Source organism: Danio rerio, chromosome 20, assembly GCF_049306965.1.
Source record: "Danio rerio strain Tuebingen ecotype United States chromosome 20, GRCz12tu, whole genome shotgun sequence".
In the NCBI taxonomy this organism is placed as follows: Eukaryota; Metazoa; Chordata; class Actinopteri; order Cypriniformes; family Danionidae; genus Danio; species Danio rerio.
In genome coordinates, this window is record NC_133195.1 from 53,148,237 (window position 1) to 53,169,892 (window position 21,656).

Here is a 21,656-nt window from a genome sequence, read left to right on the forward strand (position 1 = left end):
CAGTGATTATTAAACCACACTGAACCAAGCTAAATTGAACTTTGCAAACTGGACTGACACAGTTTCAATCTACTAGATCTTCTATGTTAAGCTGCTTTGATACAATCTGCTTTGCAAAAGCGCTACAGAAATAAAGATGAATTGAATTAAATGGATGTAAATAGTCAGCCATCCTTTAACACATTGATGTTTGACACTGAGATCTTGAGCAAAATGAAAGAGATGAGGACACTGGCTGGTTTATTAGTGTGGTTTGAAGAAGTTTGTCAGTTATAATGTTTGCTGGCATTCGACTCTTTACTACCAATATTTTTATGTTGTCAGTTACAGTCCAAACCCAAAGGCCGTACAGTCTTCATATTGACTTAAAAAAACAAATACATTAAAGCCTGCTCAATAGATTTACACACAATACAAAACATGACCAAGTAACAAAAGAAATCATATCTGACAAGTCCTCTTCCAAGAGAAACCGAGCCACATTTATGTCTGTTTTATAAAAAATAAAACTCATTAAATTACAATAGCGCAGGCATTTTCCTAAATGTACCTGTCAAGGATGTCAGGAGAGCCATCGTGAGTTAACCAGAAGACAGAAACTGGAGCTGGATGCTGAAATGAGGAAAAATCCCAACACTGAAAAGAAACACGTACCGTTTATAGAGGAAAAAGGGCAACTAATGCACGTCCTGTCAACATTATCACTCCTCCGCCTCAAAATCACACTCGTTTGTTTGTATTTGTGCACATTTCAGACCTGATTTCGTCTTGTAAATCTCAAAGCAGACACACGAACATATGAAGGACATCTCCAGGTCACATTTCGTCACTGAATCAAATGGAAATGTGAAATAAAAAATATTGTGCATTAAGATTTGGACATTGTGACATTATTTTCATGACTTTGAAGCACAAAAAATGTAAAAGAAACACTATATTTAAAATGCAAATATCCATATATGTGGCCAATATCTGTTGTACTGAATTATTATGTTATAAAAAGAAAAATAATGAGAATTACAATTCAATTAGGGAGTTATAGTAAATTATAAAAGGCAGAAATGTCACCAAAATCATGACAAATTGCACTTTTTAGACTGTTTTTGCATAATTTATCATCATGCATTAAATGTATTTGTATTATTATAAGAATTTGGGTTTTTAAATGTGCTAGAATTCATGAAATAAACACTGAAGCTGACAAAAAAAAACAGTAATTATGTGAGAATTTGAGTGTTATTCATGCTAAAACTCATCAAAATATTGTCACAAATAACACATTTTATCATTGAAAATGACCTGGACATTTCTTTATCATTTTGAGCTATGAAATCATTTGACCTTAGTAAAATGACACGCAACATACGTGATTTACCCAGCAAGAGGCATTGAATCGCTTATCCCACAAATGTACTAAATAGCTTACAGACATTTTGACTGACATTTTGAGAACGTGTAACAGTTGGATTTTGGTGCTATTCCTATGCTGTTATGTTTAATAATTGTGCTATTCATACTGATGATTAACAAACATGTGATGGTTAGCGACATTAAGTCTCCATCAACCTACAGAACAACACACACATGATGGTTTTGGTGGTTTACGAGGACTCTTCATAGGTGTGATGTATTTTATACTGTAAAAGCTTTCTATATGGCCTTACTCTAAAACCAACCATCACATGAAACCTGTGGTCATTTATGAATCCAAAAAGAATCCCCGTAAATATATATATATATATATATATTTTGTTTACAGTTTTTAACTACAAGAACACAAGGCATATCCTTATTTACCATGTCAACATTTTAATCCCTAGGTCATTGTAAAAAAAGACACTTATTACATGGCCTTACCCTAACCTAACCCAACCTTCATAGGAAACCTGTGGCCAATTTTGAATCCAAAAATACCAGTTAAATATGACTTTTAACAATTTTGAATAACAAGGACACAAGGCATGTCCTTATAAACCACCTCAACATTTTAATTCCTAGGTCACTGTAAAAAACACTTATTTTATGGCCTTACCCTTGCCCTAACCTAAACCCAACCCTCACAGGAAACTCGTGGCCAATTTTTAATCCAAAATACTGGTTAAATATGACTTTTAATGATTTTGAATTACAAGGACACAAGGCATGTCCTTATAAACCACCTCAACATTTTAATTCCTAGGTCATTAAAAAAAAAAAAAAAACACTTATGTTATGGCCTTACCCTAGCCCAGGGATCACCAAACTTGCTCCTGGAGGGCCAGTGTCCTGCAGATTTTAGCTCCAACCTAAATCAAACACACCTAAACAAGCTAATCGAGGTCTTACTAGGTATACTTGAAACACCCAGGCAGGTGTGTTGGGGCAAGTTGGAGCTAAACCCTGCAGGGCACCAGACCTCCAGGAACGAGATTGGTGAACCCCGCTCTAGCCCTAACCCAAACAAAAAACCCTCACAGGAAACTTGTAGCCAATTTTGAATCCAAAAATTCCCATTAAATATGACTTTTTACAATTTTGAATTACAAGGACACAAGGCATGTCCTTATAAACCCCCTCAACATTTTAATTCCTAGGTCACTGCAAAAAACAAAAAAAAAACACTTATTTAATGGCCTTACCCTAGCCCTGACCCAAACCCAATCCTCACAGGAAACTTGTGGCCAATTTTGAATCAAAAAATTCCAATTAAATATGACTTTTAACAAATTTGAACTACAAGGACACAAGGCATGTCCTTATAAACCACCTCAACATTTTAATTCCTAGGTCATCGCACAAAAAGTCTAGGTCATATCACAAAAGCACTTGCCCTAACCTAAATCTAACCTTCACTGAAAACCTGTGGCCAATTTTGAATCCAAAAATACTGGTTAAATATGACTTTTCACGATTTTGAATTACAAGGACACAAAGCTTGTCCTTATAAAACACCTCAACATTTTAAATTTCTAGGTTGTTATAAAAATTGATGTCCTCATAAACCACCAAAACCAGTATACACACCCACACATTCACACACAAACACACAGGTAAAAAAACACAAACATCAGAGCGTCAAAGCAGAGAATATATGCACAGAAAGTAAAAAATAAAAGCATTTAGAGCGATGACAAAATTTTCTCCGTTATTCTCAGATACGTCCTTTAAAAACAGCCTCCGTTAGTTCATCATTTTGCACGTTCCGTCAGTATAACATCGGTTGGATGTCCATTAAAGCGTCCTTGTCTCAGGCGACCCATGAAAAGTGGTGCAAATCAAGCCTGCAGTGGTTGCTGATGAATAACGCATGTTCAAGAACGCCTGACGGTAATCGTTCGTTTCATAATAGTTCTCCCTTGGCTTCAAGGAAGACGAGTTCAAAGTAAAATCCTCCAGTATTTACAAGAAAGCTTTAATTCCCTTCCCGCTCCCAGAGAGAGAGATCGTCCCACGTCCGCCGGATGTCCCCACGCTCCCGCTAAATGAATTTAAAACATTTGGTTTTGTCGTGGGGCAGTCGAGTCTTGAAGAGTACAGAGTCCACTCTGAACTGAGTGTATAACAGCGGCATGTATCCGTAAACTTTTACGAAGAAGTTGATGCACTTGTGACGCTCGTGGAAGTGCGAATCGTCATGCGATAGAGCCTGTGGGCAGCCGGGACAGCGGAAGGTCCAACGGGACGTCACCTGAGAGGGGATACGCCAGAGAAAAGGACACTTTATAAAGGAAATTCAGGCAGTTTCGCACACAATACGTCATGCACATTCAGAAAACTCAGAATATAGTGCATAAGCTGGATGCATTTTTCCTTTAAAACCAATTATAAGTTGAGTCAACTATGATTTTAAAGAAACACTACACTTTTTTTGCAAATAGGCAAATTTTTAAAGTCCACTAGGGTTAAACAGTTGAGTTTTACCACTTTTAAATTAATTCAGTCAATCTCTGGGTGAGTCAGAAACACTTTTAACTTTTAAACACTGTCCTAAAAATACAAGATTTCAGCAACAAGCAATTTTTCTGTCTGCACCAAAAGCGATACACATGACAGAAACATTTAAATAACAAACACTGCACTCTAAACAAAACTGTAAATACATATTAAACCTCTTTAACATTATTAATAGGCAACTGAGTGACTGATGTTGTTGGTTTGCACTGAGGTCACAGTATTGACTTTCATTTACAAACCATCTGCTAGTTATTTTCAAGATCTGAAGTGAACTATCTGCTGCTGCTGCTTTCAATAGTACAGAAATAAATGTATCGTAAAATAGTAATTAAACTCACATTAGGAGCATTTAACACCAAATACAGCCCATGATCAGTACCTGAGGTGATACTTGTCATAGTAATATTTACTGTTGTTTAGCCTTGATGTTGTGATGGTTAGTGAAAAGAAATCCTTTTAACATGGCAAAGACAGTGTCACGTGTTGTTAGGAGATGGTGTTAGCTTAGCATAGATCTTTAAATTAGACCATTAGCATGACGCTCAAAACTGACACAAGATTTTTGATAATTTTCCCATTTAAAGCTAGACACGTCTGTACCATCTTGTACCGTGGGAAACTGAAAAGTCATTATTTAGTAGGGTAATAGGGCTTGAAACTATACTCTTGCTGGAGCAATGGTAATTCACAGCGCCTGAAAATAATCCCTAGCTAGTTAATGTACACTGTGACCATCTGCTTACACAGGGAGTGTGTCCTTATATATATGTATGTATATATGTGTGTGTATGTGTGTGTGTGTACGTGTTTTTGTGACATATCAGGACACAAATCTGTATAAGGACATGGGTATGACACAGGTATTACAAAAAGGAGGTGAAATAGGAGGACATTGGTGATGTCCTCGTTTCTCAAAATGCTTATAAATCCTACAGGATGAGAGAGTAAAGCTGCACACAGTCTCCTGTGATAGTTGGGTTTAGGGGTAGGGTGGGGTGAGGGCAATATAATATACGGTTTGGACCATATAAAATGAATGGAAACCTATGTAATGTCCCCACTTTTCACAAAAACAAACATGTGTGTGTGTGCGTGTGGGCAGCTCGGCGGCGCAGTGGGTATACTGTCTCCTCACAGCAAGAAGGTCGCTGGTTCGAGCCCCGGCTGGGTCAGTTGGCGTTTCTGTGTGGAGTTTGCATGTTCTCCCCGTGTTGGCATGGGTTTCCTTCGGGTGCTCTAGTTTCTCCCACAAGTCAAAAGACATGCACTATAGGTGAATTGGGTATGCTGAATTGTCTGTTTTGTATGTGTGTACGTGTAGATCCTCCAGGTTAGGGGTTGAGCTAATGACCCACCTCGTAAAATTAGATGTTATGAAAGACCAACGTGGTGTGGCTAAATATTAACTTTGGTATAAACGGCCCTGAAAATATATTAAGTAAGTATATAAATATGTACCTAGCCATATCAGCCCTAAAAATAGCAACTTCTCAATTTCTGTTGGTCTTAGTACACAATGTAACTACAAAAGAGTTTAAAAGGAGACTTTAAATAGGAAAATTGTCTTTTTGGTCATTTTTGTGGTCTCATCCGATGCAATGATTTATGCTAAGCTAAGCTAAAAGTGCTCCAGCAAGACTCTGAGATTGGCTGAATGGGTTCAAAAAGGCTAAAACTCGACTTTTTAACTCTAGGGGAGTAGTAACTTTGTCCCCCCCAAAAAAGGAATGTTCCTTCAAATATAGCCCTCAATCTAAAGACGGCAGACATTTTACCTTTAACTTCATATAGTTACATTGTATATAGTATATAGTTATATAGTGCATGTAGAATATAATTCTTATATATAGTATATAGTTCGTAACTACATAATGTAACTACAAAAGTACAAACAAGTAGTACAAAAGTTAAATAGGAGGTCTTAAATAAGAAAATTATCTAAACTTTTTGGTAATTTTTGAGTAAAATGCTAATGGTCTAATCTGATTCAATGATTTATGCTAAGCTAAGCTAAAAATGCTCCCACCAGTCTCAGAGATCAGCTGAATGGATTAAAAAATGGTAAAACTCGACTCTTAACTCTAGAGGAGTAGAAAATTATTTCCCCCAATAAAATGTAGTGTTCCTTTAAATAAAGCCCTCAATCTAAAGACAGCAGACGCATTACCTCTAACTTCATAACCCAATATGTTCTTGTAAAAAATAAGGACTTCGAATATGAATTATATTCCAAAAAAGTGTGAATTCTTCTCTTAAATCAATCTGTCTAAAGATCAACAAATTCACTTAATAACCCAATATCAACTTATAACAATGAATGTTACAAAAACGTATATAGCATGATAGAGCATTTATACAGCATAATATATAGCATAATTTCTTTTATTTAGTCCTTTTTAATGCTTTGTTTGAAAGCAAAAGAGCAGATTGTAGAAAAGTAAAGTTTAAAGCAACAGAAATACAAGTAAATTCCTTTACATTTTGGCTGAATTTTTCATTTAGTCTGTTATCATTCGTTCTTGTGTTTTGTCTAAGTTTTGAGTGAACCAGTGTGCAGCATCCACCTGCCGTCGCGTCATCCAGGTGGATGCTGCACACTGGTGGTGGATGAGGAGAGCCCAGAAAAGCGCTATATAAATATAAGGAGTCATTTTTATTATTATTATTACTGATTATTCCTTCAAATCTATCCTCCATATAAAGATGAAAGACTTCTTAAACCCATAAACCAATAATAACCTTGTAATGAAAAATTCAGAACTAGAATATAAAAAAAATGCAAAAACTCAGAAAATAGTGCATAATTTGAACGTTTTGTCACTTTTTTTTTAAATTAATTGTTAACAAAACATTAATTATACAAAGCAAGGCAATCATTCTGGATCCTGATCCTGATCATCTTTGTGCAATAAACAAGGAGATTTTGTCAGCAGCTAAAGTTCAGGGGCCTCATGTATCAACGCTGCGTACGCACAAAAACTTTGCGTACGCCAGGTTTCACGCTCAGAATCGCTCACGTTTGGATTTACTAACGATGAAATGAAATGTGCGCAGCTTCACGCCAGCTTTATGGCTGACATACGCACATTTTTTTGTGCATGTCTGTTTTATTTCCAATGGCGACTCCTAGAGGCAGTTGTGTTAAATTGCACTTTACAAAGTGTCTGATCCTTGCAATGGCAGCTGTATGAGAGGTTCATTTAGCAGGTATTTAAGGTTTCCATACCATACAGTTGACCAGCCAAACATTAAAGCACAATTTGCAGCGGTCGCCTGTTTTCCCAATGTAATCTGAGCGATCTACTGCACACACATTGCTATAAAGACACTATCTGAAGATGAATTTGCATACGTGAATCAGAAACATTTTCATTCAATAAATGTGTAAATAAAATATGATGCACAAACTTATTGATGATTCCTACTTGTCTGACTCGTGATAAATAGTAGGCAAAATCTGATATGTAGCGGGGGAAAAAACAAGAAAGAGTTCATCAGACGCTGGATTCGAAGCGGGTTCATGCTCGAACGTGTCAAAACATGTTGACACGCGTTTTACGAGCTGCGCCACTGAGACTGTTAAGGGTCCTGCAACATTTTACAGATATAAACCACACTATTTCTGTTTTAATGCACTCAGTGCGATGTTCAGACCCAACTGTGTTAACCGCATCAGCTAAACTCTCCCACTCTATTTTTTTCTTTTGTTGTTAATTCCGGAGGACAAACTTGCAAATAACACCGCTTTTCTCCGGTCTACCTCCGAAAGCAGCACCTCCAGTTCACATTCTGTTCAAAGTTTCTCTTTTTGTTTGCTTTTTCGTTGGGTTTTGCCATTAGCATAGTCATTAGCATATTCATATGGGGGAGGAGGCAGGGAGGGGTTTTGTGCTCGTGCATGTTGCGCTCAGTTTCACGGTAATTCGGATGTACAAAAGAATATGCGTGGGATTCAGCGTTATAAACGTTTTAGTATGATTTCCACGCAAGTATTCGTACATGAGGCCGCAGATCTGTAATGTACTCACTTGTACCAAGTTCACTCGCGCTGTGGATAACCCCAACATTATAATGTCTTGAAGTTGTACCAACCACTTGTACATGTCCAAATTATGTGAAGGCAGCCAATGTTGGGCTAGTAATTTTTTAGCAGAAGTTAAGCCAGCCAGCCAAACAGCTTTTTGTAGCCTGGTAAGGTTCAACGTAGAATCATCACTCAGTAATAGAACAGAGAGATTCAATGGTACAGGATATTCAATAATTTTTGATAAGATGACACAGATCTCATTCCAAAATCTTTCTCACATTCCCACATCATATGGAAAAAAGATCCAAGTTCCTGGTCGGGACATTTATCACAGAAAGGACTAAAGGAGACATTGATGTCTTTTGAGTGGGGTCCAGTAGGTTCTATAACAAAAGTTATAGTGAATGAGCTGGTGATTAGGAAATGTTCTGCCATACTCTTTTCCAGTCTGTGACAATGTTTTGTCCCTTTTAAAGAATCATTTGTATGGCAGTGAGAAGTCAGTAGACTAGTGATGCCCAAACTAGGGCCCGCGGACCAAAGTTGTTCCTTAAATTGGTCAATTGAGGGTTGGGGAATGCCTTTAACATCAATTCTCATTTCTATTTTAATGTAATTGTTTTATCGTTGCGCTACAAAAAAGCAAACTGAAATTAAATGTTTCAATTAAATGTTGTACACAAATCAGATTTTTTAAAAATGTACATACTTTCACTTAACAAATAGGAGACAAAGCGGAAGACAGTGTGGAAATCAAGGCAAAGGCAGGTTCAGCATTGAACTCCAGTGTTTTATAAATGGATTTTTGTTTATGGTTTTATTGTAATAAGTTCGTTAAAATAATATACATTAAAAATATATGCATTAGTAAATATTGGCTGAAGTTTTTTCCCCATGGCAACTTTAATATAACACAGTTTGCTATATTTACCTTCAGCCCACAGCTCTCAATCAAGCTTGGACTTTGGCCCTTCATTAGAAAAAGTTGGGACGAAAACTAGCTCTCACACCATTAGAACGAGTAACTTGATATTCATTTTGAGTGAATTATTGCTTTAACTCAATCTCTCCGTCTAAAGGTGAGAGATTTATTAGCTTCATAACACACTATCATCTTACAATACAGAATATAGATTTGGAATACATTGTATATTCCAAAAACCTCCATTAATTCAATCCTTCCATCAAAAGATGACAGACTTATTAACTCCGTAACACAATATCATCTCTTTTATTTGTGCCGCCTGCTCGCCTATTTCAATCTAGGCGGCTCTTCTGCGACAACAAAACCAGTGTAATTGATTTGTCTAATCCACCGGGACAGCATCAGCCAGTGTGTGTGCATGTGTGTGTGTGTGTGTGTGTGTGTGTGTGTGCACACCGGTGAAATCCTCCAACTAATAATGCCAGAGAAAATCCATCAAATTTCATTATAGCGTTAATTCACAGGCCGTCCCGATGCTTCAGTCAATGGACTTCAGAACATCAAAAGCTTGTTAAAGCTTACTGAAATCCCACTGAATAATCCTACTGAAATCAATTCTATTGTAAAGCACACAACTGGAAGGAATGTTTTCTCAGACTCTGGACACTTCCTAGATATTGAACTTATTGCACTCGTTTATTATGCAGAAAAACGGCAAACATTTCATTTGCAAATCCAGTTGGTTGCTGAATGCTTTATAACGTTTTTGAAATCAGTTTAAGATACAAAATATGAACCAAATTCCTGGTTGACCTTTAAAACTGTAACAATTTATTCAAATATATTTTCATCTAATAATAAACAAAGTGTGTTTGATTAATATTAAATCATAAAAAAAGTTTTTAATGTCATCTCATGTTTTTTCCAAATAACATTTAACAGAGCAAGGACATTTTCACAGTATCTCCTAGCCACTTGTTAAGTCATGTTGTATGGAATACGGTTTCCGGGTCCAAGCTGTTGCTAATTTAAACTGAGAAAATATTAGCGTATGACCGCTTTTTAGTCATATCAAACATTAAAGTGGATTTGATATAAAATCATGGTGTTCACGAAAGTCTCTGGCCTTGCTGCATAACAGACACCAATATTTGAACAATTTATAAAACAAAATGTATCACTTTCTAGCCATCGGATATTGGCATTTTCATTCATTCATTAATTTTCTGGTCAGCTGAGTCCCTTTATTAATCCGGGGTCGCCACAGGGAAATGAACCGACAAATTATCCAGCCAGTTTTTTACGCAATGGATGTCCTTCCAGCCACAACCCATTTCTGGGAAACATCCACATACACATTCACACACACACTTATACACTACGGACAATTTAGCCTACCCAATTCACCTGTACCACATGTCTTTGGACTGCGGGGGAAACTGGAGCACCCGGAGAAAACCCATGCGAACGCAGGGAGAACATGCAAACTCCACACAGAAACGCCAAGTGAGCAGAGGATCGAACCAGTGACCATCTTGCTGTGAGGCGACAGCACTATCTACAGCGCCACTGCTTTGCCATATTGGTATATATGTATACGTATACGTACATATGTATATGTATATATATATATATATGTATATATATATATATGTATATATATATATGTATATATGTATATATATATATATATATATATATATATATATGTATATATATATATGTATATATATATATATATATATATATATATGTATATATATATATATATATATATATATATATATATATATATATATATATATATATATATATATATATATATATATATATATATATTTATACATCAGTTCTGTCTGGTTCTCAAATCTGATTGGCTGATAGCCGTGCGATATTCTGCAATTTCAGAACTCCTACAGCCTCTTTACCCTTTGTGTATTACTCCGCCCACATACAGCCAGCAAAAAGCAGACACTACAGACCTAAAGTTTAAAAGATGCACGCTCAGCTGTTTAACTGTCAGCTTATGATTTGAATCTGGAATAAAGTAGTTAGTCATACAAGAGGGTTTTTGAGGCTCTCCATGTTTGATTTAGTTTTTATATACACTATTATGCCGTCAAACTGTTGTATAAACGCAATATCACATGAATAGCAGTGCGATATGGCTGTGTATCGCACTGGTGGAGGCACTGAGGCACTCGGCCTGCAGCCTCGTGCCAACGCACGGCTCCCACCAGTGCCGATATACAGCCATATTGCACTGCTACGAGTGTGATATTGCTCATATATATATATATATATATATATATATATATATATATATATATATATATATATATATATATATATATATATACTCTTCATATATGTATATATGTATATATGTATATATATATATATATATATATATATATATATATATATATATATATATATATATATATATATATATATATATATATATATACTCTTCTAAACGCCACTTCTGCCAAAAATGACATAATGACACTGAGCGAATTCTTTAGGCACGTAATACGTTCAACAAATATTTTTGCTCCAAATCATCTAAACCCCAGCGTCAGCGCATTCAGAAGTAACAGTTTGTTGGCAAAGGCCTCTAAATGCCACCTGCCTTTGACAGCAAAATCTGCTATATCCCTAGAACCAATCGCGAATCGAATCATATGTTTTCAATGTAGCAACACGCTGACATGCCGGCTTTATGAGAAGTTTTATTTCGATTTTTAAAGACGGAGTTTGATGAACTAGATGAGCCTGTCCAACTGTCAGGGATTGGCAAATGAAAATGTCCCCTACCCTAAAACTTTGTGCATTACAAGGAAATGAAAAAACAATGTACAGTCGGAAGTGTAGCATGTAGGGATGTAACGGTATCAGAATTTCATGGTATGGTAATACCTCGGTATGAATGTCACGGTACGGTATTTATTGAATCATTTACAGGAAAAAACAAAACTTATGAAAATACTCCAAAAAAGTGCCAAAAGTGTCAATGACATACAAATTAGCCATCTATCTGTAAGCTTTGAAACAGGAACTTCAATTTTAATAACAAAAAATTATTAAACCATGTAAAAAAATAAAGTTTCAATTTAGTATTGTTGAAAACTCATCACATTCAACATTTAATCACACTCAGCCTATCTACCCAGATGAGAGCTCTGCTAGTCGGACTTCTCATCAAGCATCTCCCGCTGGATCTAATCTCACTATATTTATTAAACGGGATATTTCATTTATCTTGTTGTCTTTATCTAACGACATATTCCCTGACTTTGGGCATTGGAATCTATTACTTGTTCTCAGGTAACGTGTTTTGGCTGAGCGCAAAGATAAGTTAACGTTAATGATTAATGTAACCACGTACATTCTGTATATTGACTGATCGCTTGCCTTTATTTCCTATAATGTATAAACTTATTGTATGTTATACTTTTAAAATGACCATTATCGATTCTTAAAACTGATACTCAGCAAAAGAGAGGCTATGTTTCGTATTTTCACTGAAATTGAAAGGAGGCAGTTGTTATCGGCTCCGTTTTGTTACAAATATCCACACAGTGAAGATGACGCTCATCTTATGCAGCAAGACGCCTCAACATTTCTGCTGTCCAAGTTGCTAATATTAAAATGAAAATAGGCAGTTCCTTAAATCATGTTTACATTTTATTGTTGATAAAGTGAAACAACGAAGCCAGGGTGATGTGAATGAAGTTATAAAGTACACTGTTCCCTTTGAAGATTTACCCGTGTCCTCGGTATAGTCTGCTTTTCCATATCAAACTGAGAAGAAGAGACTGCAGCCTTGATAAAACTTGCGAAGTCTGAACTTACACGGAGAGAATGCAGGACTTAACTGTGCGTGTTAGGCTACTTAATATTCAGGAAAAGCCCCAATCAGAGAGGCAAACGTCTGCAGCCCCGCCTCCGTTTTCAGATGTCTCCGTTTTCCATCATCCACAATGAGACGGAGGAGCAGCGATTCAGAATGAAAACGGCCTCTCCAGCGTTTTCAAAACGCTCCGTTTTCGGCGCTCGAGAACTCCGGCGTAGTGTGGACGGTTGGCGTAACCGTAGCAAAACTTATGCGTTTTCAAACTAAAACGCATTAGTGTTAACGGGGCCTTAGAGTTTTCCAGCTCTTTTCATCCCCGCTTCTAGCAGCACACTCCATTTCCGCATTACTGGATCTGTAGCGACAACAGACCGCAAGGGCTGATGGTCAAGCATGGGCTGATGGCAATTGTAGTTTTCGCTACCTCCCGTTCGCTTCATTCGCCTGAGCAAATTTTCTCAGAAGACCTATAGTTTTACCGAGTCATGCGACTTCGGTAATATCAAAAAAAATTAATATTGCGGTATGACGGTATTTACAATACCGTTACATCCCTAGTAGCATGCATTCATAATGTTTTTTTTGCGCAGCGGTGCTACTTTGAATGAGTCCGATTTACTATACATTAAACGCCAACTGCGTTTCACAAGAGACAGAGTTAAGATGCTATTCTTTTATCCCAAGTAGATGCTTTGAGGATAAACAAGAGACCAAGAACTTGAGTATGATGTGAATGAATGAATGGCAGCTTTCTAAAATTGTCTGAGAGACATCCCCTTTTTGCCCAGTAGGTCTACCTTGTGTTTTATTTGCTAATTTAAGCAATTCTTAAAAGATAAATATAATGTATAAAGCTCTACATTATTTATTGTACTTCATAATACCTTTATGTCAGATAAGCTTTTTATATTATTGGACAATGCACAGATACTGATGTTTCTCAATGTTTTTTCACAACATTATTTGAATCTACCAAGCTTAGCTTACATTGTTTACATTTTAAATCTAAACCCCAAATATCAGAAATGACAACAGATTGTTAAGATTTAATCAATGTCACTTTTAATGTAATTGATTAATGCACTTGGCAGATTTCATTCATTCATTTTCCTTCTGCTTGTTCCCTGGTTTATCACAGTGGAATGAACCGCCACTTACTTGAGAGATTTATGTGTTTTTAATTTTAGGTGTTGAGTAAAATAAAATAATTTCTAATTGCATCTTTAGTGATTTTTTAAAACTTATTACACTGTCTTGTCCCCATAGGTGGATTTAGAGGTTTTTGCTACAAAAGCAGAAGTGGATTTAGCTGGTTTTGACACAAAAGAAAATTTACCTTGTTAAAAACCCAAGAATTGTCTAAAGCAGGGGTGGCCAAACCTTTTCCTGGAGAGCCACCTTCCTGCAGATTTCAGTTGCTACCCATATCAAACACACCTGAGCCAATTAATTAGTACCTGAACACCACATGATAATTACAGGCAGGTGTGTTTGATATGGGTAACAACTAAAATCTGCAGGAAGGTGGCTCTCCAGGAACAGGGTTGGCCACCCCTGGTCTAAAGCATAGGTGTCAAACCTAGTTAATGGAGGGCCGCAGTCCTGCACAGCTTAGTTCCAGCCCTGCTTCAACACACTTACCTACCTGTAGGTTTTAAACAAGCCTGAAAGACTCAGTTAGTTTAAACAGGTGTGTTTAATTACAGTTAAAGCTAAAATGTGCAGAGCTGCGGCCCTCCAGGAGATGGATTTAACATCTGTGGTCTAAAGTGACATTTTGGGAAAAAAAGGTATTTTATTTACTGGCTAAAAAACTTTTCATTATCTATTAAATGAAACTTCTGAACCTAATCAAAAGAGCCTGATAGAAAATGCTCAATTACAAGAAAATAGGTCTGATGGATTTAGAGGGTTTTGTATCTGTTTTGTAACTCTTCATATATAGTTTGATATGTCTGGCTGTATACATTTATATGTTACTGAAAAATACAATGTAGTCAGATAATTAAATGCATTATGCTGCATTATTGACAACAATGAGGCCATTTTAAATGCTGAAATTTTGACAGAGGAGAAATGATTTGGGACAATAAGACTTGAACCAGGATCACCAAGAATGACCATAACAAAAACCAGCTGATACCAATAACTTACTGTATGATAAGCATTATTGACTCAAATAGCAATGAACTGAATTCACACAAGTTTTAAATGAAGTTAAGTTTCTAAATGTGCATCATGTAGCAGCCCACTGACCTTGATTGGGGGTTTGCGAGTGATATGCGACACCAGGAAGTTCATGGCGATATCCTCACAGTTGATGTACTCATCCACCATGTCTCGGATGGCTCGAGGCATGACGTAGGAATAGAGATACGCGTAATACTGAGGAGATGAAGAAATTGTGAGTTTTAATTTAAAAATTATATTTAAAAAAATCACTTGAAATTAATCATGACAAGGGCTGAATGATATTGAAAAACGAATATAATTTTACAAGATGACCTAATTTATATCGCAACATAAATCGCAGCAAAAGCTAAACATTGCAACATCCGTTTTTTTGTCCAATATCATGCAGCCCTAAATAAAACACATTGTTCTGTTAGCTTATTATCTGGAAAGTTATGCCTTGGACAGCAATACAGCATTACCAGTTTTAACCAACTAAACCAATTCCTGGCCCGATTACCTGAGGTTACTTGGGTAAAACTACAAAAGCTCAGGGTCTATTTTTGACATAATCGTGCTCTGGAAGTGTGAAAGCGGTCACAGTTTCACCTTGTGGAAGAAGGCCGCACCCGTCAGCACCATGGAGAGCTCGCAGGAGTAGTTGGAGTTGTAGAGCCAAGATTGGTGATTTAAATCCCAGGCGTGAAACCTTCCCGGAAAGCCCACGATCCGGTCTCTCGCCTCCCTCCACACTCTGAGCACAGAGAAAGAAAAAGACCTAAGTGAAGGATCAGTGGTTATTATAATACTCATTAGGGCTGCTCAATTATGAGAAAAATTTAAATCAAAATTATTGTGGTCATAATTGTAATCATGATTATTTTAAAGGATTATCAGTTGGCCAAAAAGCATATGTAGTTTTTGGCAACACTTTATTTTGATGGTCAATTTGAGTATTAGTATACTGTCTGCTTCATATCTGTTGATTCTGCTCCTTCAACAGACATTTAACTCACTATAAGAAACTTAGCAAGTACATGTCAACTTACTAACCCTAACATCAACCCTAACCCCAACCGAACAGTTTACTTATAATCTAGAGAATTAGTTGTCATGCAGATGCAATGTAACTTAAATTCAATAAACGGACCATTAAAATAAAGTATGACCTAGTTTTTTTACACTGAAGCAGAACGGGACAAACTAACAAAAACATTTCACAATTATGGAAAGGAAATAAATTCAGTTGAGCCACATTTCTGGGTTTCTCAGTAGCTGAAGTCGTCATAGTTAACAAATCTTTTTTTTTTAAATTCTATTGCTGAAATAATAAAAGAAAATCTCCACGATGGTGTTATCAAGACTTTCAGAAAAAAAAAAAAATAAATAAATAAATAGTGCGAGACTGATTACAGCAAACAGAAGAGAGAATAACGTCAAATTTACTGTCCTGCCCCCATAAACACAGCATTACAAACACCTTACACAGACGGTTATTTGTTTTTTTGTGATTTGATGCAAAGATGATGTAATACATATGTAAATAGAAAAAAATTACATGTTTTAAAAAATCTAGTTATTAAGAAATGTAAACTATGATGACCATTAAACATGACGATTAACAGTCAAAGGGGTCCACAGAATAAAAAGAAAAGAAAAACAATGAGTAAATAAAGACGAATAGAGTAAATAAATATAGTAAATAAAAACGAAACTGAGCTTTAAGGTATCTTCACTGTGAGAATTAAACTAGATTTGTTTTTTTATTAAAGCTACAAAAGTCCATCAGTCGAGAGCAGAGAGTGATTTTGTGCTCGTCTTTTGTTATTTGATCAATAATGATAAAAACTGTTGGCAGCGAGAAGTTTCTGTCTGTGGACTGCAACATGAGCGGGGTGTAACTTGAAGCTATGGATACCCCCTTGTCAAAAATATGTTGTCGTCAAGATGGTGCTGTATACATCAGTTATTAAATTCAACACCTACTCCACACTTAACCCAGCCATCAGTTATTAACATCTACACCTTCCCCAAACCTAAACCCAACCATTACAGTTATTAATGTCTACACCTTCCCCAACCCTCATCATTATTAACATCTACACCTTCCCCAAACCTAGTCCCAACCATCACAGATATTAACGTCTACACCTTCCCCAACCCTAAACCCCAACCCTCATCGATATTAATGTGTACACCTTCCCCAACCCTAGTCCCAACAATCACAGTTATTAACTCCTACACCTTCCCCAAACCTAAACCCCAACCTTTATCGTTATTAACGTCTACACCTTCCCCAACCCTCATCGTTATCAAAGTCTACACCTTTACCAACCCTAGTACCAACCATCACAGTTATTAACGTCTACACCTTCCCCAAATCTTAACCCAACCATCACATTTATAAACATCTATACCTTCCCCAACCCTAAACCCAACCATCACATTTATAAACATCTATACCTTCCCCAACCCTAAACCCAACCATCATATTTATAAACATTTATACCTACCACAACCCAAAACCCAACCATGATCGTTATTAAAGTCTATACCTTCCCCAACCCTAAACCCAACCATTAAAGTTATTAACGTCTAAACCTTCCCCAACCCCAACCATTACAGTTATTAACGTCTTAACCTTCCCCAACCCTAAACCCAACCACAGTTATTAACGTCTACACCTACCCCAACCTAAACCCAACCATCACAATTACTGTCTACACCTTCCCTAACCCTCATCGTTATTATCATCTACACCTTCCCCAACCCTAGACCCAAACATCACAGATATTAATGTCTACACTTATGCCAATCCTAACCCAACCCTCATCGATATTAATGTCTACACCTTCCCCAACCCTAGTCCCAACCATCACAGTTATTAACTCCTACACCTTCCCCAACCCTAAACCCCAACCTTTCTCGTTATTAACGTCTACACCTTCCCCAACCATCATAGTTATTAACATCTACACCTTCCCCAACCCTAACCCCCCAACCCTTATCGCTATTAACGTCTACACCTTCCCCAACCATCATAGTTATTAACATCTACACCTTCCCCAACCCTAACCCCCCAACCCTTATCGCTATTAACGTCTACACCTTCCCCAACCATCATAGTTATTAACATCTACACCTTCCCCAACCCTAACCCCCCAACCCTTATCGCTATTAACGTCTACACCTTCCCCAACCCTCATCGTTATTAACGTCTACACCTTCACCAACCCTAGTCCCAACCATCACAGTTATTAACGTCTACACCTTCCCCAAATCTTAACCCAACCATCACATTTATAAACATCTATACCTTCCCCAACCCTAAACCCAACCATCACATTTATAAACATCTATACCTTCCCCAACCCTAAACCCAACCATCATATTTATTAACATTTATACATACCACAACCCAAAACCCAACCATGATCGTTATTAAAGTCTATACCTTCCCCAACCCTAAACCCAACCATTAAAGTTATTAACGTCTAAACCTTCCCCAACCATTACAGTTATTAACGTCTTAACCTTCCCCAACCCTAAACCCAACCTTCACCGTTATTAACGTCTACACCTTTCCCAACCCTAGTCCCAACCATCATATTTATTACCATCTACACCTTCCCCAACCCTAACCCTCATCGTTATTAACGTCTACACCTTCCCCAACCCTAAACCTAACCATCAGTTATTAATGTCTACAAGATCCCCAACCCTAAACCCAACCATCACAGTTTTTAACATTACACCTTCCACAACCCAAAACCCAACCATCATCATTATTGACATCTACACCTTCTCAACCCTAAACCCAACAACCAGTTAATAACGTCCACACCTTCCACAAACCTAAACCAATCATCATAGTTATTAATGTCTAAACCAACCACAACCCTAAACCCAACATAGTTGTTAACATCTACACCTACCACAGCCTTAAACCCAACCATCATAGTTATTAATGTAGTTAACTAATAATGTACAGTTTTGAATCTTACAGGATGTTTGTTTTTATGGTATTGTGACTTGTATCGTTACTTGACTGTAATAGGCTGAATGATGAGATTAAAACATTTTGGACTTTGTGTAAACCTGAATTTTGAATTGTTCACGTGTGGGTGTATTGACAAAAACACAGCAGTTGTATTATTATAACAATCGAGGTCCTGACTCTCTGTGGTCGTTACAAATCCCAGGATGTCCTTCGAAAAAGAGTAGGGGTTTAACCCCGGCATCCTGGCCAAATCTGCCCATTGGCCTCTGCCCATCATGGCCTCCTAACACTCCCCATATCATAATTGGCTTCATCACTCTAGCTGCGTCTCAAATGGCACACTATACACTATGCACTCATGCACTATGTACTTATGCACTTACACACTCAACAGGATAGTATAGGTATGCAGTGTCGTCCCAAATGGCACACTAATGTTTTTTTACCAAGCGGAAATTCAAACCGTTTCCTTGATGACGTTTGACCGTCGCCAAATCAGTGAAATAAACGACCGAATTATCAAATAATACCTGCCGTGAGTGTAACCGCATTCACCATCGGGAGGCGCTATAATCACTCTCGTAGGAGAATTTTGCTTTCACCATCCAAAATAAATGAAGTTATTCAACATGTGCGTCCGATAGCTCCGCCCCTTCCGCTACGTGAGCAAACCTGTGGTCGTTGAGTGCGTGAAGTGTCCATCATTATTTTTAGAATTTTCAGTGTGAACGCACTACTTACACTATTGATACTACAAAATGGCGTAGAATAGTTCATAAGTATGCGATTTGGGGCGCAGCTTAAGTCTCCTCTTTAATAATCAGCTGGTGCGTCTGGCGCAATATGACTGCCATCTGGTCATCCAGGTGGATGCTGCACACTGGTGGTGGATGAGGAGATTCCCCCCTATGTGTAAAGTGATTTGAGTGCCCAGAAAAGCTTTATATAAATGTAAGGAATTATTATTATGAAGTGTAAACCTGACTTTTGCAGCAAGATCCAATTACATTTTACTACATTATAATAGATACGTAAGAATAATAAAACCAATTCTACAACATTTCTAAATGTACTATAGAGCAATATCAGTGTTCAACAAATAAAGATTACTGACTTGACTATTTTTACTTCAAAACAAACAGATCCAGACAAACAAACCAAGCTAAACCAAAATCAAATCCCCCATCAGGTCATCTTGCCAACGTCTGAACCTTCAAGCACTGTAAACACTGAGGTACACAGTAGGGAAAGACATGAGTTTTATCAGATCAGATGCTTCCAATTCCACAAACTAAAAACTAAATCTGCAGCTGTTGGCTTAAACTCTCACCATCACATGACCCAATGCATAAACCCTGAAGGAACACACGACAACCGCTCAAAAACATTTAAATTGGCATACAAATGTGCAAATTAAAAAACCTGATATTCCTAAAACGTACCGACTGAGGTGAAAAATACAGATCATCTGTCCAACAGAAATATTTAGCTTTTCTAGCTCCATAAATCTGAATTTATTATTTCTAAACATACTTCAGCCCAAAGCAGTGACATCATGGGAGGTGCTGTTTTCATTAAAAATGTTTCACATTCTTTTCGGATAATATAAAGGATAGAAATGAAACAGCATAACATTGCAAAAGGAGCAAAAATACTGGAGCCATTGCATCACAGGCACTATTCTATATTAAAGATGAGCTTTTAAACATATGAGCAGACGGACTTAGTACAATTTACAATTTAAGATAATATTCAGTGTATGTACCTTGGCTCTAGGGGTCAAGCAACAAAAAATAAGGTCAAGAATTTTGGTGTGATTCTGGAGTCAGATGAGTGTCAGTAGTCACGTCAAAGCAGTAACCAAATCAGCATACAATCATCTTAAAAACATTGCAGGAATTAGATGCTTTGTTTTCAGGGAGAAACTTGTTCATGCTTTTATCAGCAGCAGGGTGGATTACTGTAACGCCATCCTCATTGGCCTTTCCAAAAAGACAGTCAGAAAGTTGCAGCTCATCCAAAACACTGCCGCCAGGATTCTCACCAAAACCAGAAAATCAGAGCACATCAGACCTGTCCTCAGGTCTTTACACTGGCTCCCAGTTACATTTGGAATAGATTTGAAAGTACTACTACTTGTCTACAAATCTCTTATGGCCTTAGAGCTCAATACATTACAGATATGCAAACCTAATAGATCACTCAGATCATTAGGATTAAGTAATTAGAAATTTCAAGAGTCCAGTCCAACCAGGTTGAATCCGCCTTCAGCCACAGCCTTGCCTATACACTGACTGACTGATCATTGCTTTAAGAAAAAAAAAAATCTAGCATTCAAATTTATGCTAAATTATTGCTTCAAAAAACACCTTACCTGAAGCCAAACATGATTTCATCATGTCGAAGATGGGCATCATCGTCAATAGACAAAATAGCCTCAGTCTCGATTGCATCCCAGGGAAGGAAGCGATTGTTTAAGCTGTTCTTCCCTGTGCGTACCACCTGCAGAGAAAAGGCCATCTGTTGAGTCAACACGCCATATTGTGAACAACATGCCATTACAAAAAGATTTCACTGGGCCAGCGAATTACATAAAAGCCTTATGAATTCAAAATACATCAAATAAAAACATATGACTAGCTTTGAAAACCAAAAAAGCTTCTAGTTTTAACACAACTTTCTCTTCATAATTAAAGATACTCAATTTTCAAGTGCCAGGCTACTTCTCAAAGAAGAAGCT

At 37.1% G+C, this 21,656-nt stretch overlaps 1 protein-coding gene across 6 annotated transcripts in view; it reads right to left on the bottom strand.

Annotated features, from left to right (window-relative positions):
• Window positions 1-223: 223 nt before the first annotated feature.
• extl3 (exostosin-like glycosyltransferase 3) overlaps window positions 224-21,656 on the bottom strand; it is a 77,428-nt gene continuing 55,995 nt past the window's right edge. For 3 of the 6 annotated variants that reach the window (XM_005170211.5, XM_073932392.1, XM_073932393.1), the window contains exons 3-6: window positions 21,291-21,418; window positions 15,526-15,670; window positions 15,001-15,129; window positions 224-3,667 (exon numbers count right to left, since the gene is read on the bottom strand). In XM_005170211.5, coding sequence (XP_005170268.1) covers window positions 3,458-3,667; window positions 15,001-15,129; window positions 15,526-15,670; window positions 21,291-21,418 — 612 coding nt within the window. In that variant the 3' untranslated portion in view covers window positions 224-3,457. 6 annotated transcript variants of the gene reach the window in all.